The sequence below is a fragment of the Clarias gariepinus genome, chromosome 13 (assembly GCF_024256425.1).
Source record: "Clarias gariepinus isolate MV-2021 ecotype Netherlands chromosome 13, CGAR_prim_01v2, whole genome shotgun sequence".
NCBI classification, from domain to species: Eukaryota; Metazoa; Chordata; class Actinopteri; order Siluriformes; family Clariidae; genus Clarias; species Clarias gariepinus.
This window is the reverse complement of record NC_071112.1, coordinates 19,774,272-19,801,121: the sequence shown is the minus strand read 5'-3', so window position 1 is coordinate 19,801,121 and position 26,850 is coordinate 19,774,272. Positions and strand designations below refer to the sequence as shown.

Genomic DNA, 26,850 nt, shown 5'->3' with positions numbered 1-26,850 from the left:
TTTTGACAAATTGCTGGATGAAAAATCCCTGGACATAATCGTCTGGTCTGGAGTGTGTCTACCGCTAGGCTCTAGACCCTACAATTTTGGAGTTATGGTGCTTGTTTTTGTGCGTGATGCTGAATTTCATTAGTGGTTCCTCGAAGCACCCACCGTGGCGAGAACCACTGCACATCTGGCCTCCTCCATCTCCAAGATCTGCTGAGCTCGGCTTGTCATTGTCCTGCAGTGCACTCTCTTGTCCTCTGCAAGCTTTTATTTCATGGAAATACAAGTCTGGGGCCTGTGCGCCGAGTGGTTTTGGTTCGATAGAGTTTGTCTGAACCTGCTCAGTTACAGATCATAAAAGGATCCGATAAAGCACGTTCGGCCGTTGCCAGGAGGAATGTATTAAAAACACAATCTTCAGAGTTTCACCTGAGCAGTAAAAAGCTTTTGGATATTGGCTTTAGTAGTAGAGCTTTTTAGTAGCTTGTCAGCAATCCTGTAAGGTTTACGTGTGTGTGTTCGAGGAGGGCCATGTTTTTAAATCTTTCCAGGGACCAAATCCACCCACAATGCATGATTATTTGAACCTTTGAGGGGACTCAAAAAAAAGGTGTTAGAGGTTCAAAATAGCATTTAATAGCTATGTTCATAAGTATGTTGATGGAGGATACTTGCAATGATGGTAAGATAAAGCTGTGTGTGTGTGACTGTGTGACTTTCTTTGTTTGCAGTTCTGTCTGTGGCATCTCCAATGCATACACGTATACACTCTCACACATACAAACACAGGGCAGGGCTACGCTGCTGATTACATAATTACGGCAACAAACCACCACCGTGTGTAACATAATAAGCCTCTCTCATCAGCCTCAAACCGCCACCATGCCCGCCCAACATTGCTTATGTAATGCTTGGAAGGAGAGTGGAATATGTGTGTGTGTGTGTGTTATGTGTGTACAGAGAGTTCTGTGGAACCCCACAGTCTTAAGGATGTGTGCTTGCCTATTTCTCTATGCGCCAGGGTGGTGAAACATGTTTCTCTTGTGCTTGGCCAGTGCTTGCTGCATGCGTTTACACTTCAGTAATGGCTTCCTGCTTCGGTCTCTCACGCTAAATCCACAGGGTTGCCAGCCCTTACGTTTTTGGCCTGAGACTCAGGATTTCGAATCCTGGATCATGCTCTTACACCACCAAAACAAAACGTTTGCCAAATCATGAAAATGCTTCAATAAAACTTTTATATTTTAGTTTTTATTTCATGGCATTTTATTCATCATGCCAAACCAGGAGGAAGTGCCAACCAAATTCTGCACCTCAATCAGCAGAGAACCGTGTTACAGCCGGATAGATGTGTCACTGTTGTTAGACGCAAGAGATAAATAAAAAATTTTGCTAAAACAAAGTAAGTATAAATTTTACATTTAGGATGTCAGAGTCATTTTCTATCCAGGCAACATTTATATTCATTATATAAACTATAAAAAAATGAATTTATTATATATCATATTATAATTATATATTATAACACAACAGTAGGTTATTTATATGATTATTATATATTAGATTTTATCATTATAAAAAATAGTATATAAACGTTAGTTCCCACCGAGCAGTCTGACTGGGTGAGATGCGTTCCACAAGTGGTGATAATGGATGATAACAGCACTGGGACGTCCCAGGTGTTCTACTAACTATTAATTACAGTAACTGCCGGTCGCCAGCATGGGAGAAAATGTAAAGTACACTACAGTCTGCTTTACTAAGGAGGTTGTCACAGAACCAGTCACAGAAGCTTTCAGCAAGAAAACACACGTCTTAACATTAGGTCATCTTAAACAATTAACTTTGACTCCTTAATTGCTTCTAAGTCGTCCTGAATCGCGTCTGGACCATTCATGTTCTTTTATTTGTGGCTACAAAGCTACAGCACTAGCTCCTAAAACAAGGCTGAATTCCAAATCCCTTTCCAACCCCTGATCAAGGACACTACTTGGTGTATGAAACAATAGATTTCCATTTTACATTATTTAGGCTTTAACCCTGGAACTGTTTTCTCCCTGTTAATTACACGCGCTGTCAGTAGCCAGCTCCACCAGTCAGGGTTTAACACTCAGCAAAGTTTTTGTTCCATTTAAAATATTAAAATGTATTTTTCCAGATCTTTAATTAACTTATTCGTAAATGATTACTATTACTACTACTAATAATAAAAAAAGTAATAATAATTAACAGAGCTGCAGATGAATTTGGCATTTGGTGTCAATCCTCATCTAAATATTGCTATCTTGGTTTCCTCTGGGTTTTTTTGTTCCCTCCCAATTTCTCAAAACACTACCTGGATTGGCAACACTAAATTTGTCATAGTTGCATATGTGCACGTGTGTGTGTGAATGCATGTGTGTGTCTGTGTGAGCTCATTATCCAGTGCTACCCTGACCAGGATTAAGTCACTGCTGAAGATAAGAGCATGCTAAATGCAGTTGTTTTGTAGGGACTGTAGTCATTTACAAACATCAGCTTGATTCTCTATATGGCCAAAATGGGGGGGTTTGTGGACACCATTAATGTGGAACATTTAATTTGGCGACAGATTGTATGCTGTGGCATCAATTTCTTTGACTGATACCAAGAGACCCAAAAATGTTGCAGCATGAGAATACCTCTGTGCACAAAGCAAGGTTCATGAAGATGTAGAGTGCCAAGGATGGAGTGAAAGAAGTTGAGTGACCTGCACTGAGCCTAGATCATCTAACATTGTTGGCGAACCTCACTGAAGGGTAAATCCCTGCTCTAAAGAAAAGCCTTTCCAAAAGAATATGGTGATCAAGAAACCTTTACCTACTCAGTTAGCCATTTTACCCCTGAGTTCCATAACTTTTATTATAGAAATATTCAAAATGATCTATGTGTGTGTGTGTGTGTGTGCGTGCATGCCTGCTGAGCCTGTATTTGACTTTGTAGCTCTCCACAGAAAGAGAGATTTTATCATTCTCAGTAGATGTCTGCTGTTCTTTTCTGTTGTTCTCATCTGCATATGCACCTGGCAGGCAGACAGCTGAACTTAGCCCTGCTTTCTATTTCTTTTCCTCGACTGGCTCTTACATTATCTTCTCAGTCTACTGGCCCCCATATTGTAAGTATGTACTCAGTGTCTGACTATAAATTCTCAGTATATATGGACGTGACTGTAGAAATAAGGCTTCTCCACCTTGTTTACCTTCACCAGGGCTTCTGGCCAGTCCACGTCCAGAGGCCCTGCTCCGCACTTGTCCGAAGAGACATGGGGTGTTAACAAGTAATTAAAGAATTTACTGCCCCACTAAAGGTCTATTATTGCTGTTCCTGGCCCATAATTGGGTTCATTATCAGCTTTTATGGACTATAGGTGAACGTTTTTAGAAACACTGCAGACACACTGTCCTGACCATGTGCTGCCTTTTTTTCCTGACCATACTGACATTTAGGCTTCGTTTAAGGTCGGATGTTTGGTGTGCCTGTAGTTTAGTAGATGTACCTACCTTACATTTTAACTTTGCATTTGCATAAACTGCACAATTAAAGAAAAATTAAACAGCTTTTTCTGAAAGACACAAAAATGTGCCCAGGAGTTTTTTTTTGTTGTTTTTTTCTTCTCCCCTTAGGCTTCTTTCGCCAAGGGGGAAAATTGCTGTAACCTGTCGGTCATTTTTCTTCCACATTCTTCCATTATAAACTCTCAATCCAAATGCAAGGGAATGAATGTCATGGCATCTAGGTTGTCAGCACTTTCTACATGTAGGATTAATTAAGTTGTGTTGCTGTGAGTGACTGAGTGTGTGTGTGTGTGTGTGTGTGTGTAAGAGAGAGAGGTTACCTCCCTTGCTCTTCTTTTCCACCCAACTCTTTCGGCACTGTCCACTAGGTGACACTAATCACACAGCTCATCCTTGTGGATAATTCGATGTGAGAAGGTGTGCACACACACTCGCACGCACACATACATATACACACATCTATGTTGCTTATAAAATCCATCAGAAAGATTTTAAAACAATCGTGTACTCTTTACAGTCGTGTACTCTCTCAACAAAGCTGCTTTTTAACTCCCAAACACAGATGTGCCTTTTACACTTATCATTCCTATCAATGCAACTTGACTCTCATGTATCTGGCACATTGGACAAGGATTACGCCGATCAGGTTTCAGAATAAAAGCATAACAAAGCAACTCGGTGAGACCTAAATTATAACATTGTGCCTTCCTGGGCATTTTCAGTGGAAATAGGGATGTAAATTTGAGTTGCGATTGTGAGAATTCATGATCGTAGCATCGGGTCCAGTGAGCTGCTTTACATCACTCAGCCTTATCTGGCCTTTGAGGTTCTCTTCGTAAGGGTGGAACAACAGAACCTGTTCAGCCATGAAGCCATGTGAAGATCCTAAAAAGGGAAAACATATTTCTATCTCGCTCAGTATCTCTTTCCTAGCAACAACAGCAAAATGCACAAGATAGATTGTATTTTAGTTTGTAGTTGCAAAAGACTTCTGTAGATATGGCATATTGCTTACGTTTTATGGTCATGGGTTTAAAAAAATGTAATCAATCCATTCTAGTGCTTTTTGTTGTTGTTGTTGTTGTTATTAATGCCGTATGAAAGATAGCACATTTAAAGGAAAGCATAGCTCACTCTGGTCGCCTGTTCTTGAAGGACATCACCTGTCGTCGTCGTCACCAACCCCCCCCCCACCCCACATGCGCACACACACACACACACACACACTCACACACAATTCGGGAGACCCTACCGATGTATTTATCCAAATCATTCATAAAGGGAGCGACACTGCACACTGCAACAGGTGCTAAGACTTCATTTGGTTAGAAGTTTTCCAGAGAATGAATGAGGATTCTGTAGAGAAAGGGCAGATCTGTGTCAATATCAGTTACACCAGGATTTGCATTTGATTATCCTCACCCTTTCTGCTCGCTCACTCATCCGCTTCTGTGTGGTTGGCCCTGCCAATGCATTTGCATCCTGTGTCAAGAATCATCTGCTCTAGCCCAGACATTTAATCATGACCATGAACTCTCCAGACCATATGTTTTGCTTTTTGTTTCTGTTGCACTTTAGAATAAAGTTCCCTATCTTTAATTCATTTAGCAGTTTTAAAGGTTGGTAAAATGTTGCTTGGTAACACAAAACACTTGTGAGATTCAGGTTTGACTTCTAGCCTTGTCATGTACAGTTCTTTTCAAAAGATGCTTGCATAAGTTGCACTTTTGCATCATTTGTTCTTTGCTTATATTATTTAGTAATATTAAGAGTTACTTGCTTTCCCTGCTCTGCTGAAAAGAGCTCAACAAAAGAATAAATCACTACGCATACCTCTCAAGACAATAATAAATCCTTACAAGTTCTATATAGAATTCTACAATATAGTGCTTCTCTATTGTAAAGCCCAAGTTCCAAGTAAAGCCCTTTGCTAATTACACAATAAACCCTTGATGAATGCCTGAAGAATGTTTCTTTCTTACATTATACACTAAGTATCAGCAGGAATCTTTAATGATCCACAAAACAGGATGTAAAAAATGTTTGGTTTTTTTCTTTTTAAATGAACATTTTGGCGCTGCTTTTATTAACATTCTTATTGAAGCTAAATAGATGTAGTACACGGCTTTTGATTATTAAATATTTGGTTTGATTGTGTGCTCTAAGACCAAGTCTGCCATTGCTTCATTTTAATGTTTTGTTACCTTGCCAAGTCTCGTCACTCACCCCTGTGCTGCCAAATATCTTCATATGCACATATAGTGTGATGAGTTTGTTTTCTGTTTTGACTTGGATTAGGCTGTAGTCAAATATGTATTTTTGGAATTACAGTAACCAGCTCTGCAATAATTACCGTGACATTTTTAAGACTTCTCCACCCAGACTGGATCTCGATGTTCCCAAGAGATCCTTAACAGTCTTCTAGAGGTCTCATTTAGTTCTGACATGTTTCTGACCATTTTCAGTAACAGAGATCACTCTTCACCTAGTTTTTTTTTTTTTATTATCGTTTTTGGGCTTTTTTCTTTCCCCCCTGCTTGGCAGTGGAGGAACCTAATGCCTATGTCATTCTCAACACTCCTCATGGCTAATCAGATTCGCATTGTTAAACAGGATGACAAATGGGGAATTGCAGAGGCATTGCCTGTTTGTTTAGCATTCCTATACTGATGTGTTTTGAGAAGTAGTATTCAAAAAGGTGAGCATGAAGACGTTAGGGATGAGGGTTTGCACAATCGGCTACTGGTTCAGCCAGGAATTCAGCCAAATTTCTGAGCTGGAATGGCAGACACCCAAATCACACATTACACCTCAAACAGAAAAGCATCCACATGTCCTCTTCTAGCAAATATTCACGGAAAAGTTCTTTTATGCCTGAAGTGAAGTGTGTAGTTCATCAGTAAATGTGAAAACATTTTATAACCGTTACCAGTGAATTTATAAGGTTTTTAGAGAAAAAGTTTAATTGGCAACTTATCCCAGGCCATCCATCTAGAAACAAATTGCCCATGTCAGAGCCATTTTTGTACTTTCCTGGAACATAGATATTCCACACCTGATTTGGAAGAGCTTCAGTGATGAAGACTCAAGGAGCTGAATGCCTCCTTGTGTTTGTACTTTTGTAGTAATGCTGGTAATAATTGTGCCATTTAACCTCATCTACAACCGCAAAAACATGTACTTTCAAGGTTATCAAAATAGTAAGCGACTTGTTCTTCCCTAGCCTTACTTGCGTCTCTAAACCTTTTGTTTTTCTTCTTCTTCTCCCAGGTCTTAATGGAACTTTACATCAGTCTCTGTCCCATTATGATTGATGACACCTGTACACATTGTGCAATCTTTGACTGTCACTATGCTATTTTCCTTTTTCACTAAGGCGTGGGAGTGAGAACTGGGTACTTGCTCAAGCCAAAACTAACTGCTGATAGCAATCTCATTGTGGTGATGTATGACCTTTAGAAAAGTTATCACAAAATTAGGAATGCAAACTGAGAAGAAGCCGTCTGATTTTTTTTTTTTTCTCTGTCCTTTGTCCAGATCTGTAGGAATATAGTTGTGAGCCTTGCAGCAATTATTTGATCACCGCTATGACCATCCTCCTTTATTTACATGTCCACGTCCAGTGATTTAGCACTCTCTCGTAACACTTTGTGGGAGAATGTTACTCTTCTGTCCCAAGTGAATTTCCATGTGTTCTTCATTGTGCTATATGGGCGAAGCCCAGTCCTAATGTGAAGCTTTGTTACAGAGAGAGCAGACATCAAAAATTGCACATTTATCAAGTCTTTTGGTTCATCCTTTGGTGTATCTCTTCATTTGATAAAATATTTGAAATACTATATTTGCCGTGAGGATCCTGTGTCCTTGAAATGTATGGACAGTTGGCCATACAGAGCGTACAAGAAAATGTGACAGTACTAACTCTTCCTTCGGAACTGTGATAATGATTAATGTTTGTGTCATTGCATGAACAGGGTGTGTGCCTGTGTTAGTCGACACATGCCATTATGCTGCTGTAAGTGAAACACAATTGTGCTTTTTCCACTAAATTTGCAACAAATCTACCAAAAAGCAACAAGAAGTTAGTGTCTTCACACTTTGGTTACTTCTTCAATAGACTTGTAAATAGTCAGCACATTTCAACAAGTCTTCTGTGACACAAAGTACAGGCTGAACACGCCTTGTTATAATCTCTCCTCTAGCCGGTTTTAAACACTACATATAAGCCACATAAAGCCCGTTTCAGCACCTGAGGAAGTTTCTCAAAGTACATTTCCTTTTCTGATTTGCATCATTATATACACGCTGAAATACACAGGAATTTTGTACACGCACATATACAGTAAACAATATGCAGGTCATTGCATGTGAAGTAGATGACCGTGGGTAGGTGACACATAAATGAGCCATTTGGTATAGTGTTTCCTCATAGAGCGTTCGGTTAAATCACATTTTCTATAATCATTTTTACAATATATTTGTCGATCTTGTCCCTAGGTCAATGCAACAGCGACAGAAGTTTCTGGCTATGTGTTAGCTACAGTAGCTGTATATGACAGAAGCTGTCAGTGCTATTGTGGCTCAGAGACAAAAGATAACACCGAATAATAGTACCCAATACTATTTCATCCAGTGGAGCAGAACTAAGCTTGAAACAGCAACCAGATGGCAGGCCAGAAATTGCAGTCCACAAATATTCAACATATTCTCCAGAGGAGTAACTGCAGAGTATGAGAGTGGAATATATGTTCTCTCGTATTCCTCACTTAAATGAGACAGTGCAAGATCCTTTCTCTGGGCAGTAAATTTGAGTTAAGTGTTCTATGAAGCGTCTAGGGGATTGTTGCTAAACACAGTGTTGACAACCAAAGAAATCTCTTGCTGAAACTGTGAGCTTTGTTATTGTGTTTAAAAGAAGAAGTATTGTGAGTAACACTGTAAGCCCTGTTTATGAAAGACATGGTGGGCTTCGAAATATACTTACATTTAAATAAGTGAGTAATAAAAAAAAAAGAACATGATTTACATAATACAGCTTAAATGTAGCATTGAGTAAGTTATGCATAATAGTGTACTTAGGACAAAGGAAATGTAAACAATATATTTTTTTTATGAATTACATTTAGTTTTGGATATATTGCATATTTTAGGTTGGATATAATTTTGATCCTTAAATTGTTCTTTTGCCAACTATTCTCTCATTCTTATCTCTCAGTAGAGGGTTTCCTCCTCTACCGAAACATCCCACTTTGGTGCCTTATCCATACTCCTGCAGGGTTATTGATGTCCCAGGCGTCGGTGAATTGCAACACGGCTTCTGCTCACTCCTAGCAATTTATTTGTTCATGTAGTGATCATGTGGAGGAAGTGTCTCAGTACCTCTTTTGGTCTATCTGTCTCCCCCCCACCCTTAAATCTATCCATATGGTGCACACTAAAAATGGCCATGGTTTATCCCTGGCTCTTTTCACCTTGTTTGTGCGTTTCCCCTTTTCTGTAGGAGACGATAACTCTTGTCTCGGTGCTTAAGTAGGGAGATTTTCCCCTAAGATGGAGTTCATTAGAGTCAAATGAGTGACAGGCTCTCGTGGCCTTGTGCTGGTTCTTAGCTTTGATCTGCCGCCCGTGTTAGGCCCTCTCATACAGGGCTGAACGGCTCCTACGGCACATTTACATGCTTATGTGCATGCTCGCTGAGCTACTCACTGCTCAAATTGGGATATATATTAAAGTATAGGTTATATTAAACTAGGCCATATATTTATAGGATGTGTTCAGTGGAATGACTTTAGCTACAACAAAAGCAGCGTCTGGATTCATGAGCCGCTGTTACCTGAATGATGTGTTGCCTCTTAAGTGTTTTTATTAGGGCCAGTAAGTGATTGCTAAGTGATCGGTTGCATAGAACAATTGTGGTAATGGCATATTTCCTTTTCTTTTTTCTTTTACATGATATCTTTTTCTTTATTCAATAAGGACTATGATCATTCAGCATTGCAGACGATTTTCCCAGGCTTCAGCTCTTTCATTTCTCTTCACTCAAATGAGACAAATGAGAGTCATTAATAGACCATAATTATTAATGGATGACCATAATTATTCCCCTGTTAGACCATGATTATTTAATGATAATCCTTGCTGTGTTGCTGTCCACAGGGACAGGGACAGCCACTGCCAAAGATTTTTATATACAGAAAGTTCTGAAATCTTCACTTTTCTCCCTTTACCTTTTATGTCACTTTTGATTGAAGACATTCTAAAAATCTTGAAATCTTTTTTTATATTTCTTATCAAGGGATTTACATTAAACCGCATGTGACACTCGCGTATGATACCTGTGACAATGTGCTAATATTAGCTGAAAATGCTAAGGATTGAGAAACAACAGGGAACTGTTATTGCACTGTGGTATTTCTCTTGATAATTACCTTCCTGGAAAACCCCTAAGGAGACAGTGTCTTGTTTATGGACAATATATTTAATAGAGCGAATTAGAACGAGGGCCGTATTGCTGAACAGCTGTGTACACACAGTGAAATCTGTGAGAGAAGCCATTAAAGTCAATAGCAGTGTGGCAATGAGAATCCGAGTTTAAAGGCTAAACTGAGAAAGAGCAGGGTGTTCCGTGATCTCTTTGAGATTCTTAACCTCTTAGCTCTAGGGATCTCACTTATCTTCCTCCACTATTTAAACAGTCATTTAAACCTGTGTCTGTGGTGCTTCTAGTTAACCAAGCTGTGAGTATTTTTAAGCGGCAAAAAAAAAACAAAAAAAAACTTGTAACACTTCCTCACCGTCATGAGGTGTTTGCTGCAAAACAGGCATTGAAACTGGCCCTTGCCTATTTACATAGCAAGAAGCTAACCCAGATAGAGTTTCAACCATTGTTTCATTTTCATCCTGTGGAACTTGATCTGCCTGGTAGCTGCTGTAAACACAGAGCTAAGAGTAGCTTTTGCCAGTGTGAAATCAGCATTATTTACTGTGGTAATCTGTCCAACTTTTGTCTTGTCACCACTGCTGTGGAATGCTGACGTGGCATAATTATTTCATTGATTACCAGAGATTTTCTCCATGATGCAGTCGGTTGGACTGTGACAGTTTTGTTGTTTTACATCTGTATCTCAGGAGGGTTTATAATAAAATTATATATGATATAATAAAAATATATATATTATATATAATATAATAAAAACAACATCGTGTAAAATCAAACAAGATAATGCAAAAAAAAAAAAAAAAATTTTAATATTAAAGCACAAGACATCTGCTTCTTTTTTTTTTCTTCTTCTTCTTCTTTTTTTTTTTTGTCCGTGTAGCATATATGAATCCCAGATCTTATTATCCATTGCTCCAGCCCCACTTAATGGGGACATTACACCCCAACCTCAGGGTTTTTACCATTCATTTTAGGTGTAAGAACGTTTAGCGAACTTCTGCTTTAAGGCAGCTTATCGTTAGCTGTCTTAGTTTTTAAAGCAAAATTAAGATAAATACAAATGGTACATAAAGTGACTAATAAGAGGTTGATTATCTTTCTTTAAATCAGCATTACATTACAGACCATTCTGCCTTCAGAATGCAAAGTATAAAGTATATATGCAATCAGATTTCAATTTTGAATCTCGTCACCCTTCAAAACCAACTACAAACCATGTAATAAGAAACAGGTGTTGACAAAATAAGTAGAGTGCATAATTAACATTTTGATTGCAGGACATTTTTAATGGTTAATGCGTAGTGCAAAAGTCAACAAGCTAGCATAACTTCTTTTTAGCTTTGGCGCACTGCCCTTGAGGCCAATGCAGCTTGCCACCTGCATCCGTTTTGGATGGAATTAGTTTCCTTTATAATATATATATTTTTTTTTGCATTTCCCAATTATTCCACACTGGAATGCTAATGCAACATTAAATGCATGTTATGTCATTAAGATTTTAATTTGTAAATTACATATGTTTAGAAAAATACTTTTAAAAATGATCATAAAATTTTATCTATTTGTATTTAATGCACAGATCATGCTGCACTCTTCAAGCATTTTTTAACTGTTGTCTTTGTTAAAAAAATAAAAAAAAAAAACAACTTTATTTCAGGATTAATATACACCAGTCAGCCATAACATTAACACATTACCACAGATCACGGGCACCCAAGGCTTCTTTACTCTTCTTTTTCTACTCTCTGAAACCATGTCAATGCTGAAAGGCACCAGAACACCCAGTGCACCAGAGCTCACCTCTCACAGGGCCCCCAAGGTCTTCTGGAATCATGTCCCAAGGGGCCAGAGCTGCCAAGGTAGCATAAGGGGAAGCTACAAAGTATTAAGCATAATATTTTTGTGCTGTAATGTCATCCCTTCAGTCAGTTTACATCTCGCATCCTAAGCTACAATTAACTACAATTATAAGTATTGTACTACAAAGGAGTGCTTACTACTTGAGAATTCTAAAGGATTATTTGAGTAACAGTGACGTATGCTGGGCATTGCAGTGATACAGCATTGATGCAACAGCAATAATAATGCAACTAATCAACAAAACAAATAAAATTGACAGGTAAGGCTAAAGCAGTGCAGTGCTGCACTATGAAATACTATTGACATATGACATAATAAGTGCTCATCATGAATAACATCATTTTGATGGTGGAATATCTTTTTTTTTATTATTATTTGACTATCTGTATGAGGGGGAAAGCAAATGCTTTCATTATAATGAAAAGAGGTACAGTAAATACTCATCATTTTGGTTCTATATTAAAGCATTTCTTCACTGAATCCACTGTACGGATATTTATTTGTGTCTAGAGATGTATGTATCTCACAGGATGTCCCAAAAGTCTCTATAAATATGTAAAAATCAACACATTTTTAGCCCAGTGTCTTTTAGAATTCCCAGTGGAGTGGTTTCAGAGATCCCCAGATCGGAGGTCACTTGGTTTTTACTCATGGGACATGATGAAGGCCATCGTATACCAGGAAAATATACAGCACAAAGATCATTTAAAGGCATGCTTTCAAAGTCCAGTGCATTAAACCAGATATCTTTTGATGATTTCCTCATGATTGGAAGAGAAATCTCCATGTGTGTTTACAAAAAAATTAAAAAGGCAATCGTATAGAGGATGTTTTGTAAATGAAGTTGCGTTTTGATAACTAATATTTCGAGTAACAAGTATTTCCTCTTTTTATTGACTTTTTTTTTTTTTTTTTTTTTACAGTCGGGAAAAAAAAAACAAAAAAAACCTTGATCATAATCGTTTATGATGGCATGGTGTCTTAGTGGTTAGCACTGTCACCCCATACCTCTGGTCTATATGGAGTTCCCACAGTTCTCTCTTCCTTGGTGGGTTTCCTCCAGGTTTCTTCCACAGTCCAAAGACATGTTGTGAAGGCTGAAGGATAATAGAATATAACCCAAGCAACCATTCCATTTCCGACTTTGGAATTATCAAGGTTGCCCAGTAAAGCAGATTGTTAATGGGACAAAAAGAAGTGATAAAGTCGGTGCCCTGACCAAGTGGTTCCTGTCAGCTGTGTAGTTGAGGAACTAGTGCGAAGGCATTTTGAGGAAATTCCCGCTGTATAATCATGGCAGGCGAACGCATAAACATGGACATATGGTTTACAGAAATCTGACTCTTTGTATTTATAAATGTATGGATCTTGGTTTCTCCTAATTTTTATTTGGTTAAATATTTGCAGATTAAAGTTAACCACATCAGAGCATTTATTTTTCGTGGCATGGAGTTTCTACTGAGGTTTCTCTAGGATCTTGAAGTTTTGGAACCGTAACTGTTTGATATAATCCGAGTTAAACGGGGTAAGTGTCTGTCCACATGCAATTGGGCACAACAGGGGATGACTACTTCCCTGGCAAATACTGGAGACATATCTGTTGTTTTAGTTGCAGTTTCTTATGGTCCTGTGTCTCCAGCTTGATGCCCAAGTATACCTGAGCAGAATAAGCTTGCTCAAGGAACAAACGGCTCAAGGCAACTTGAACCATGTGATCAGCAATCACGAAGCTACCCCTGCCCCAATCTGTAGTGTTAAAAAGCATAAAAAAATAAATGTATAAAAACTCATGTTATAATGAACAGGACAACTTTTATGCCTGGACATTAAAGAGAGTAATGTAGTTATTTATTTTCTCTTTAGGTCTGGTGGAGATCTGTCTGATGCACCCGCTGGATGTTGTGAAGACCAGGTAACAGCAAATGCAGAATAATCCCAGTAATAACTTGTACTCATAATGCTTTCTTGGGTTGTAGAAACTAGACAGGCCTATATTTTTGAATGCTTAAAATATATATCTTTTTTCCCCTGTGTCTTCCAAATATGGGCTGGACAGGCCTGCGTATGGGCACTAGAGCCAAGAGGCTAAATCATTTTGTGGAAAATGAAATGCATCATTTACCCATGCCATGAAAAGTTTAATACTTTTTAATGTTCCCAAATCACTCACATTTTTACCTCATTATTCCTTTGAACTCTAGGCCCTGTTCTAGACCTATGGTTGTAAAACCAAAAGAAACATAAAAAAGAATGTGTGCTGATTGGTGCATGGCAAATGTTGAAGCTCTTGAATTAATTTTCTTCCCCTGTGTTATATGACCGAGATTGGAAGCTGAGGACGGAGGGTGATGGGGGCCCTCACACCAAAGCTACTCAGTGGGTAGTAAACAGGTCGTGGGCCACTCCTAAACCTTTATGGCCTCTGTGTGTCCTGCCAAGACCCTGGCTCTCCTGCTAACATGCTTACATGCCCGCACACATGTACTCTATATTAATACTTTTACTCTTTGCTACTGATATTTTTTTTATATAGAAACTTGCCTTTTGTTTATATGTATATAAAGCCACAAGGAAAACAAGGAAAAATTAAAGTAACATGATTGATATGTGATACTCCAGAATCCTGTAGGGTGATTTAAGGTCTTTAGTTGAAGGTTTTGCCATGGTTAGGCCACGCGTTCTTTAGGGTTAAAAGTGCACACTTTATTTTCTTTGTAGTGCTCCTCCTTAAAAGTGGGAAAAACCCCACTTAAGCATGTCTGCTTTATTTATTTGAGGTATGTATGAATGAGAGAGAGACACAAAGCAGCATGTTTATATGTGACGTATCTGACTCTGTTTCTTTGTGCTGTCAGATTTTCAGTTTAAATCAAATGGCAAATTGTAATTCCACATAACTGAGTGGTTTAAGTGAGTGAGGTATGAAAATGCATTTATTTTTTGTGAGGCCATGACCGAGAATCGAATGTTTTACATTTTTAGTAATCATTTGTTAGTTGCTTTCCCCCTCACCCTTTTTCTTTTTCTCCCCACCAACTTTTTCTCCTAAAGCATGCTACCGGGCTAATTGGGAGGGTGAGTAGAGCTGAAATCTATTAGTGCAGGACTTGTAGCCAACACACCTCCTCTCTGACGCTGGTTGCAGGAATGTCTCTTATTAGTACCTGGCTGCTGCTTTAATGTTCACTGCTCCAAATTGGATACCAACTAGAGTGGACTTTTTTTTTTTCTATTCCAAAAGCCGCTTTGGTGAAATCAAAGGGTTTTTTTTTTTTTAGAGGGAACCTGACAAAATGCATACTCTAGGATACATATTTACTCTGTGCAAATGAGGGCACTGGAGTCAGAGAGAGGGAAAAGGAGGGGGTTGTTGTATGCCCATTCCCACCTAGAGCTGCTCAGTAACATATAGTCATATATCAAAACCAGCGTTCAATCACAATAAGGGAATCACAATAACTGCACATTAATAGTGTAGTACATGCAATTTCCACCTATTCAAGTCTACTTCAATTGAATTTATTTTATTTATTTATTTATTTAAACGTTCATTATTTGCTACTGGGAGTTGTATGTAGTTAGCCTTCCAGGGGAGACAGTGGGACTGGAGTTACAGCTTTTCATTAACCTGGAAACCGCCTAGTTACATGGTTCATGGGCTGGTCTCAGCTCACTTGGAGGTAACAGAGGGTGTCGGGCGGCACTTTCGGCGGGGGGCAGTGTGCTTGGGGCACCCCATCTGACTCTGATCAGCCTGCCGGCTGCACTGCCGCTCTCATTAGAGACCAGGAAGATGTTAGATTGTTCTTTAGGTGAAGATCTGGTTACACAACATTACTCCACCCCAAACACACCCTTAGAACCTCCCACAGCCTAAATCACCTCTTCATGCTCACTTGCCTTGCTTGCTTTCACCTTTGTAATGCTTGTCATGATCCTTTGTAGCTCGAATTGTTGCTTTGTCTATTCTCTGCGTGGTGATTTTGTGTGTATAATTTTCGGTTTTGTTCTTTAAATTTTTCATCAAGGCTTGGTCACCTAGTTGTATCATGGCTTTAATATTGATATAAAAATCGTTCTATGGCGCTTATCTGTTACAGATCTCTTAGCCTTAATTGCCTCTTGGCCATCCATTACGCTCTTGTGGAGTTTGCTGGTGGCATAGGTGCTCTATAACCTTCAGCCAGCTGCCAGGAGGGTTAAAGGCCATGACAAGGTTGGAAAAGGTCATCCCGATGATCTTTTCAGCTCACTATTTACTGTAGGGTCTTGCTGTCCAAGACTGTGTGCTTAGACAGCTGATCTGGATGCTCTTTATTTGCTGTTATTCACCACTGGTCTGTTTTTGCAGGATCACACCAGGTAAAGCAATATTTCCAGATATGTGCTGACCACGTGCTGAATGCAGATATAGTGTTGAATGGGGGATTCATAAGAAATATGTTAGCAGGGGTCCTGCTAATATTCATCCAATCTACAGAATTCAGTATTTCTTTAAGGTGCTAATATCTTATTCCTAGTGTAGAGACAGGTACACTGTTAGATTACACCACTCTTTGAGTCTGCCTTCAAAGAAGTCCATGATAGGTGGATGGGCTGTCTGAACTGCACTTTCAATTCACTATTCGCCAGTTCTGTCAATCCTGCCTTACACAAGTCTTCTCATCCATTTAGTGGCATGGATCCACTAGATGCCACACAACAAAACAATTAACTAACAGTGAACCTGCCCATGCTAGCAACTCTGTAGCCAAATACATCACTCACTGGGCAGTGATTACACTGGATGAGTGGTTCTTAATTCCAGGATCCTGGGGTAAGAATCTTAGTTAGGCTGCTGGTTCTGAAACCTTTCGTTGCTCAGGGCCTCGACTCCAAAAGTTGTCGATCGCACTCTGCACTTCAGCACGCTCCATCCAACACTTCAGCTCTCCTTGACTGGCCCCGGGGTCCAGGAAGACATGCATCTAGACATTTTTCTGCCCCCTAGGTTTTGAACTGAACTTTCTCTAGTTTATACAATAGCAATTGTTAGATGACTGTTAATTAATTAAAAAAAGAAAAACAAATTAATTAATTAAAATAAAAAAATGTATATTTAAAAAAAAACTTCCCAACACTGTTTGATCAATGGTACTAGTGACCTAGTGAACCCATGTAATGGTGTCTACCAAATGCTGTAAATGTAATTATTTTTTTGTTTTGTTTTGTTTGTATATTTTAGATTTAAGGGGATAAACCTGTTCCCATTGATAAAGTTATTCATTTACAGGACTGGTTCATGTTGATGGACCTGCCTGATGCGTATTTTCATGGCTCTGTCACAACCGGAGCTCATATGATTTCTAAGGTTTGGCATTCAAATTCAAAGCCCCACCCTTTGGCCTCTCTCTGGCATCACATTTATGCGAGTGGCCTTGTCTTTTTTATGAAAGGTAGCTCAATAACAAAACTTTGGTTTAAACAATGCATTATATCACAAGGTGTCATTTAGGGCATGATATGAATGTTTGTTTTCGGGCATCCACACAGACACGAAGTTACAGGCAGATGTTATTATCCTTAAGTCGTGTGTGTTTTTTAAGCCCATAATACTCAACATTGGTTCATTGCACTTCTTCGCCAAATAAAGAACACATTCAACAGAAAAGCTACTCTTTAAGGAAGTTACTCTTTCGTTAAAAAATTTAAACGCTAAACTTATAATTGTTGTTTTTTTTGTTTATTTTGTATTTTAAAAGGCCACTGTATGCTTAGTCTATCAAGTTTTAATATCTTCTCCACACACGTAAAAAAGAATAATAGACTAAATAGTCCACCTTGCTCCGGTACCTAACACCTGATGACGTGTTTACTGATGCACAAATAAAGTGAGCTTTTAAAAAAAATTAAAAAATAAATCTTTGCAACCATTGCATACAAAATGTAGGGAGTGGTTTACTCTGTGGAAACACCAGACATGACTTGTGATAAGTAATGTGAATCTGCTGCACTGGGTTCATTAAGGCTGATTAACATTATTTTATAACATTCTTTGGGTTTTCTTACAACTGTCAGTAATGTTGTTGTACTTGGTTTTACAAAAATACAAAAATAATCTGATATAAATTTCACTTTATGTTGATTGACTTAGACAGGTGTGTTTGTCAGCTTTATCAACTACGTTTCATATTGCAGAAAGTCTCCACATACTATATGGGCCCATCCTCAGTAAGAGCTCCTGTGCTGAAGCAGCAGTGAAATGCATGCTTTATTGAGATGATGTGTATACCCTGGCTGGCAGTATGGTGTAGTGGTTAGCACTTTCGCCTTGCACCTCCAAAATCCGGGTTCAATTTCCGGCCAGGCTCGATTCCCGTCTCTGTGTGCATGGAGTTTGCATGTTCTCCCCGTGCTTGGTTGGTACTCCAGTTTCCTCCCAAAGTCCAAAGATATGCAGGTTAGGCTGATTGGTGTTCCCAAATTGCCTGTAGTATGTGTGTGTGTGTGTGTGTGTTTGTGCCGTGCGATGGATTGGCACCCTGTCCAGGGTGTACCCTGCCTCGTGCCCTAAGTCTCCTGGGATAGGCTGAATACAGGATAAAGCGATATAGAAGATGAGTGAGTGAGTGTATACCCTGGGAATTGATGAGATGCACATGGTTCTCTTTAAAAAAAAAAGTCAAGACATTGCCACTGGTAAAGGAAGCACTGGCCCCTTCATTTGCCTTAGGCAAAATATAATTTTAAAGTCATCATGCCATCGTTGTCATCTGTTTCATACCGGTGTTTATAGGGCATCTTTAGCAAGGTGGAAATGATTGATTGACCTTTTTTCTTCACACTGTGTATAATGCGAATTAACATGAATTAAATATTATGAAATGAAACTTTAAACTGAACAATTCTCATAGAAATGTCACATTTTTACAAAACTTGTTGGCTCTGAAAACATTAGAAAACACAGCTGTTTCACAACATTAGAGAAATGCAAAAATGTCATATGGTCTGAGGAGTCCAGATTGACCCTATCCATATGGGTACATGCATAGTACCCACTGTACAAATCACGTGAGGCAGTGTTGTGATCTGCATATGCTTTGGTTGGTAAGTTCTAGAATCAGAAACATTATGTGGCAGTAAAATAAAGTTTAGCTTTTTCCTGAAGGCTGAGGGCATCTTCTAGGACTTGGATTGCAAAGAGACCCTGGGAGCATGAATGACTATTTTTTACACGTGAATTAGCTACCAGATTGCATCATGTAATCAATCAAACCCAAGCCCCTAGAGAAAAATAAGCTTGGCTGTCAATCATGTTGCATGCCAATTTCCACGAAACTCGCTCATGTTTTGTACAGAAAGAAATTTGAAGAAATTTTATTCGTCAATCACAGGAGTTTGGCTCACTAACCCATCAAACCCGAACTGGCAAGGCCCAGGGGAAAACATGAATATTCTTTATTGGCATTACTGTGACTTCGCCTCTCTGATCAGAGCATGTCTAAAAAAATAATGTTTCTCAGGGGAGCGGGTGTTTAACAAAGGCAGTAAGAGGAGTAGGCAGGAAGATTTTTTTTTTGAGGAGTGGGTGATGGCAAGAAGTCTTCATGCTTCCACCCCCGACTGCTGCGTGAACCTCAGTGCACTTATGATAGCATCCCTCAACCAGTCCTTAAACAGCAGGGCTCAAAGCTCTTGGGTTTGGAAGCTGATCTGGCCCAGTAAAGCAGCATGCCATTTAACCGTGCAGCCCTGATCCTCTAATCCGTCCCTGCCATGGCCTTCGGTTTTCATGAACATATCTCTCTCTCTCTCTCTGTGTATGTGAGTTTTGTGTGTAATCTCTGTCAAACTGAGTAGTACTTTGATACCTAGTTTTTAAATTATTTATTATTTATTTATTTTTTTATCAAGAACAGGTTTTGGCACCCACATCATCTCATTTGGTGCTAACAAATGGTTTCAAGTGGATTGTTTTTCTTTTCTTTTCCGTGACCTTGAACAATATGGCCAAGGGTTGTAAGTAAAAGACACCTCATGTTAGAGGCTAGGACTGATTCCGTTGTAGCAGAGACTGTAGATCATCATAGCCGATTACTGTCGGGTATCTGAAGTTCACTTGATATAATGGGAAACACAGTAGTCGGTTTATTAAACATAAAGAGACTGTATTACTTTTTCACTATTACTTTATCACTGATTTTTTAAAATGCCATTGGAAGACATGCAAGAAGTAAATAGATAAGTAAGAAGTCCATCATAAAAGTTTTCACTGTTTCATCCAGTGAACACAAGTTTGAATCTCATTGATGCTGTTGCAACCTGTGGACGGTGACCTAGGAGTACATCATGTACATCAATGATGCAAGGTTTTTTTAGTTACCACTGGCTTCTTGATTGCTTTTCTAACTAATGCCCTGCTACTTTAACAGAGACTTTTCCTAGATTTGTTTTGATGGTCATCATGATGCTGGTTGTTTTTGTTGTCTTTTTCTAACAACTACTTCCAGAAACCATATATTTATATTGAGATCAGACCAGATGACAACTAGTTGCACTACAGCAACGGGGATGTTTTCGTATTTGTAAATAATTTTGCGAAGTATAGTGCAATCAAACCAATTATATCTATAAACTCATTTATTTTTCTGGCTGGAACATTACAAAATGTTGAAAAGTTCAAGGGGTGAATACTTTTGCTAAATACTGTATACATTCAAAAGCTGCAAGGCAGATATCTTTTGAGACGGTATAACCGTGTTTATGCACATGTCATAGCACATTAGAATGTGGTAATAAACAGGTTTGCTAGAGGTTGTCACAGATACCTGAATACATTATAGTAAACACAGAGAAATAAAACAAAAGTGCCCTGGTAGGCTGAAATGACCCATTTTAGAGAAGTAGTAAAGTAAGCGATGAAAACCCATTTGTCTCCAGCGCCTGTCAGTCGCCTAGGAGCATCTGCAGCCTACTACATGTGGTGTTTTGTGTGCTGTGCTCCTGTCATGCCATTTAAGGAGCATAAACACAAAGCTTTAATGTACTGTCTCAAATTTCTGTTTGAAGAAGCGGTCCTATGAGTGCTGATACCCGCATCCTGTGCTGTCCTGATCTTATGTACCCACTGGTTACATGCTGACTTGGGTTTAGTCACTATCACCAACCATTTCCTTACTTCAAAGAAGGTGCATGGAGCCAAGGATATTCCTAGATCTACAAAGGTGAAATGACCTCAAAGATATTTTGGGTTTCTTCCCAAATTCTGTGTTTAGTCAGATATCTTTGGGATATTTCAAATTCTGTGATCTTTCTAGTTATTTATTACAGTATTTTATAATAGTTTAGTTCAACAGTTGATCTGAAATTGTAAAATGCAAAGAAGTCTAAAGAAGCATCCAGACAGGGAAACTCCTTGCCCTTTTCAATTTGTCGTGGTTACCTTCATTCCTTTGGTCACAGAGGGTCCAGTGACCCTGTTGTGCCGTTGAAACCCAAGCTCCTTTAACCCAGACAAACCCCCAGGAGCCTGCTGTGGCACAAGGCTTACAACTTATCACTTCCTTTAAATGCCCTACTTCCCATCTTCTTCATCTTCTTCTCCCCCTTGACTCATTTTACCTGACAACAAAAAGATTAATATTATTTTTCATGTCAAATTATCTTCCATATAGACAATTATGAATTGGACAGTAAAACCAGGTCCCAGCCTTTCAAATTGCTTGCAGTCTATGCTACTAATTTTACATGAAGATGATGAAGGATACATGAAGGATCAGACAAACCTTAGTGTTTGCCATTCTGCGTTTGATCGAATGCCTGCATTTACCATGTTGTGCTTTAACCTCAGGTACCATATATACTTCTGCCATTTTTATGATCCTGCTCATTAAAATTAACTGTCAGGTTGTAAAATATAGATTTGCTTTTGGATTTATTCATGTACTGCAGATCCGATGTGAAGAGACGACGCTCCCTGACTCTTCAATCTTAGGTTAAGGATTCATTACATTCCTGCTCTTAAACTTTTATGTACACCTTGATCAACAATAACATTAAAACCACCTGCATAAGTAAGTCCCCTTTGTGCCACCAAACTCCTCTGACCTTCACAATGGATCCACAAGACCACTAAAAGGTGTGCTTTTTGTATCTGGCACCAATATGTTAGCAGCAATTCCTTTAAATCATGTAAGTTGCAAGGGAGGACTTGGTTGTCCAACACATCCCACAGATGCTCAGTCAGATTGAGGTCTGGGGAATTCAGAGGCCAAACCAAAACCTTGAACTCTTTGACATGTTCCTCATTCTTTTTTTGTTTTAAGTATTGCAGGTTGCATTATTTTGCTGTAAGAGGAGACCGCCATTAGGGAATATCGTTGCCATAAAAAGCTGTACTTGGGCTGCAACGATGTTTGGGTAGGTGGTATGTGTCAAATCAACATTAAAGTCAGCATTCATGCCATGCAAGCAGTTCTTTGTCATCATATTACTGACACTGAAATGGAAACCTATTTATTCAATTAGAAGCATACAACAACAGGTTCACAGGTACTACAGGATGCTTGCATTCAGTTTTTATTTGTTGCTGGATCAGTATTCTGCTAAAATAGTGGGTTCAATGTTTTAAATTTCTTTGGGGGAATACTGCAGTTTTTTTAAGAAGGCAAATTTAAAAGACCTTTTTAAAAGTTCAGCCTACCTCTTTAAAGTCAAGGCCATCAAACTCAAGTCTTTTGATCAACCCAGTAACCTTCTACCTTTCCCAAAGGGCTCTTTTTAACACCATCGTTACTGGTCCTGAGCCCATCAGCTTGTCCTGTAGTCTAGCACCCACCCCCCCACCTTGTTGGACTCAAAGTAGGCCCATTACCACAAGGGTCTCAGAGGGGACAAGTCCCTAGCACTCTTCCTGGCCCTGAAACACTGCATACTTGTCTGTAAAAAAAAACAAAGAAGGGGTTCTCCCATTCCCTAGCTATTTCATATCCTCGTTTGTAGAGCCTTGAATATTAACTTTTAACAAGGACTTTAAGGTCAAGCCAAATACTCAAGGTTATTTACCCCATAGCACTCATATTGCTCACAAAAACACCAATCTGCCCTTACCTTTACCCTCACCTGGCTGTCCATCACGCTGTGGGATAGTAAAATAGCGCACAGTGGGTTAGGTGCCTTACTGTCACTGAACTAGCAGGCATCATAATTTCTGAGTAGATATTCTCTTTCCTGGGTTAGAGTAAAAAGAATTCTGAGAAATCCATATATTATTGAAGCTTGTGTGGTTTTTCTGTTTGTTGATTATAATAAGAAAGGCTTTGATTTTATCAGCCAGATTGATGAAAGTGTTGGCTCGCAATGCTATGCTGTTATGTCACATAGATGACCCATATAAAAATCTTTGCTAACCAGAAGAAGGACTCATGCCTGGTCTGCTGGTCTTTGCTCTTGTGGCAAGAGGCCCAGGACATGTTCTGCTGCCATGAACTTCTCATATACCCCCATTATCTCTTACAGGCCAAGCTGTTTGGTCCAAAATCTTTATGAGAGGGGAGGTAAGGGACACAAGGAAATGAGGTGACCTCAGGGTCATGTGTGGGGTCAGGGGGCTGGGAGTGGACCATAGCCATGCCATATCTCTCTCTCTTTCTCTTCCTCTCTCTGTCTCTCGTGGCTAGTCTGGCTTGGACTATCCCTGCAAACCAAACATGGAGAAATCATACTCCAGCTATCCTTGACCTTGCATTCATATGACTTTAATTAAGACTGATTTAAATTTGTTTACAAGCTCCTGTGGTCTTGAATCTTCCAGGTCTGTGCCTTCATCATTTACCCATTCTCTTTTGCCAGTATTGCTGCCAATGCCACAGACCACTTGCCCTTTAAGCATTCCTTTTTTTTCCTTCCCTCTTTTAATATGGTGTTGGACGTTCATTTATGGTGCTTTTTAAACAGTTTTTTAGGCATGCCTTACAAGCTATTAGGGAATCTACAAAATTGTATGCTGGAAGACACCCCTCTAAGATGTTAATCTATTGGCTTTATGAAAGCCTAGTCACCTCAGTAAACCCCTTCCTTCGATGGAACCAACACTCTTTATGGCCCCATCAGGCACCCGACTGAACGAATAACTGCTGACCTCTTGACTTGGCAGTCAAAACCATATGAGGGGAATCTTTGCTCCTCTCCATACCACCCCCATCCCCTGAACAGCCCTTTTTGTTCTTGTTCCTCTCACATAATGATTTATATTTGGTTATTTTTTTTATTTTGGTCTTGAATGCTTTTAATTTGCTTCAGTGTTGCCTCATGTTCCAACAATGCATGCATCATTCTTAGTACAGCAGTGGCACTGGTTTTGAGAGGATTGAGAGGAAGCCGTTTTCATCATTGGATAAGGTTATGTATAGTTAAATATGAGCTATGGTCAATAATTTTAAATGGTATATCTGAAAAAAATGACAGTATGTGTGTTCTGTATATGTGTGTGTGTGTTTGTTTGTGTGTTGTGAACTTAAACAAATTAGTATCTGTACAATGAAATTGGATAATGTAGTAAAGAGTGTCAATTGTACCATAAATTAAACATTTACACAGAGTTAGATTATGTTTATAAGCAAGTTAATAGCAGGTTTTATCTCCAAAAAATATTAATTAGCTATTATGTTCTAAATATAAATGTAATTGCACAGTTCTAACTAGGTTACTAGCAGGAAACAAGAGAATTTGTAGCGTGAAGGCCTGCTATGGGGAAGTAAGGGCTAATTGGAAAATATGGGTTAAGTAAATGTTTGAATTATCCATCGGGCTTGAAGTTCTAGGACAGACTCTGGCGCCACTTACAAACCAGTGGACGTTTAGACTTGTACCAAGATTAGTCTGAATTCTTTTACTTCATGTTGGAAAAGTTAACCAAATACTGTCATTATATTTCCGTTTTTTTTATTAGGTGTTAGTGGGTCAATTTAATCCTTATTATAATCTAATTGAAATATTGTAAAATCATACAGTGAAATCATAAAATAGGCGAAGAATGTATTTTAGCATATTTAATTCATAAAATCAACTGAAATAAAACAAATAACACATTATTTTCTGTTTAAAGAGAATCAAAATTTGATGTTATTGATTAATCAGTTTGTATTTGTGTATTTCTCTCTAACAGTAAGACTTATTAAAACAAACATGTATGTATACAAGCAGATTGATGGATGGATACAAAATGCATGGATGGATGGATTGAAGGATAGATGGATGGATTGAAGGATGGATGCATATTGTTGCATCCAGAGTGCTACAATAGCTAATGTTAAATAAAGTTCAAAGTGAAAGATTAAAGTTACTGTAACTCCTGGATTATAAAACATTTCCATGAGTCTTACAGAACTAAGTTTTAAGTTTGTTTTTTGCTACATAAATCAACATGCATACATTTTGTGAATAGCTTTCTGCTTTCTGATGATTTCTGATGATTTATCTTTACTATAAGACATATAGGGATATTTAAATAAAAATATGAATAAATAACATCAGTAATGAACTGTCAACATGTGTTCTCAGGTTCCAAATTCAACGTGGAGTGAGTGACCCAAACAGCTATAAAGGCCTGGGGGACTGTTTCAAGACCATATTTTACAAAGAGGGGTAAGCGTTTAGCTTTCAGCTGTAGCCAGATATGCATTATGTCTAACTGTTTTCTTATATTTTTGTACCTTGCTTGTGCTACATCATGTATTAGTGTGTACTTTTCTAAACATTTTTCTACTAGAAATGTTTGCTGTTTGCTTTCTCTTGCATGTGTCTGTTTGAGTACTTTAATGTGGGAAATACAACATGTCTACCAAAGTAGATTTTTCAGCTATTGTAATTTTAAAACTCTTGTGAACACAACAATTATTTGTTGCTTTTTATTTATATAGGGATCATCTGGTTATTATATACCAGATACCTTTATGGATAATAGACTTTGCGATGTGGCTAGGTAGTTTAAACCAAACCTTTCAAATTTCCCCTTCACACCTGATGCATGAATCGATTTTTGATATGTTTGGTCACTCAACCTTGATTCAGTAATGAATTTTTGCATTATTTTTTCACATGTTCTCTTTAGAGACAGATTGATAGAAACAAATTACATCTAAGATGAGGTTGAGTGAGGAGTGAGAGAGAGGTTTTTGTTGTTGTTTTTTTTCTTTTTTTCGATTAACAAAAAAAAGCCTCATCACTCTTGACTATTTTATGAGTTTAATAGTCAATTAGTTCTTTAAACTTAATGGATCTACTGTAAGTAAGTGGGGAAAAAAACAGTTTAAACCTAACTGGTCGGACCAAGTAAAATTAACTTTTATACGAAAATACTTTCTATACACCATATGTAAATTAGATTTTTATTTATTTATTTATTTTTTTCCGGCTGCTTCTGTTAGGGGTTGCCACACCGGACCATTTGTCCCCGCCTAACTCTGTCTACCACGCCTTCCTTTGTCACTCCAGCCTCCTGCATGTTCTCCCTCACCACATCCATAAGCCTCCTCCTGGGCCTTCCTCTTCTTCTCCTGCCTGGCAGCTCTATTTCAAACATTCTCCTCCCGATATACTCCTTTGCACGTGTCCAATCTGGCCTCTCTAACTTTGTCCCCAAACCTTCTTACCTGCACTGTCCCTCTAATATACTCATTCCTAATTCTGTCCATTCTTGTCACTTTTAAAGCAAATCGTAGCATCTTCAGCTTTGCCATCTCTAGCGCTGCATCCCGTCTATCATCAACAATATTCTCAATGTCATTATAATAATAAATAATAACACTTTCTCATGATCATGTTCTAAAATAATAATACATTAATGAGTATAGATGGTATTGATGTAAGAATGGCAACTAGCATGTAGCAGTCACATTTTGAAGCAGACACTAACAGACATCCTATTTTTATATTTATATGTATTTGCAAAGACTTCCTGCCATTTTGTTGTCAGTTTTATAGTAATACAACTAATCCGTTGTAAGAGGTGTGGTTTTGTATGCATGTGTGTGGCCACAGGTGACAGTGAAA

At 38.6% G+C, this 26,850-nt stretch overlaps 1 protein-coding gene across 3 annotated transcripts in view; it reads left to right on the top strand.

Moving 5' to 3' along the window:
- slc25a21 (solute carrier family 25 member 21) overlaps positions 1-26,850 on the top strand; it is an 82,178-nt gene that overhangs the window by 41,384 nt on the left and 13,944 nt on the right. For 2 of the 3 annotated variants that reach the window (XM_053509331.1, XM_053509330.1), the window contains exon 2: positions 25,360-25,443. In XM_053509331.1, the coding sequence (XP_053365306.1) occupies positions 25,360-25,443 (84 nt within the window). Of the gene's footprint in view, positions 1-13,683; positions 13,733-25,359; positions 25,444-26,850 lie in introns of all 3 variants that reach the window. The other variant, XM_053509332.1, reaches the window with a different exon arrangement.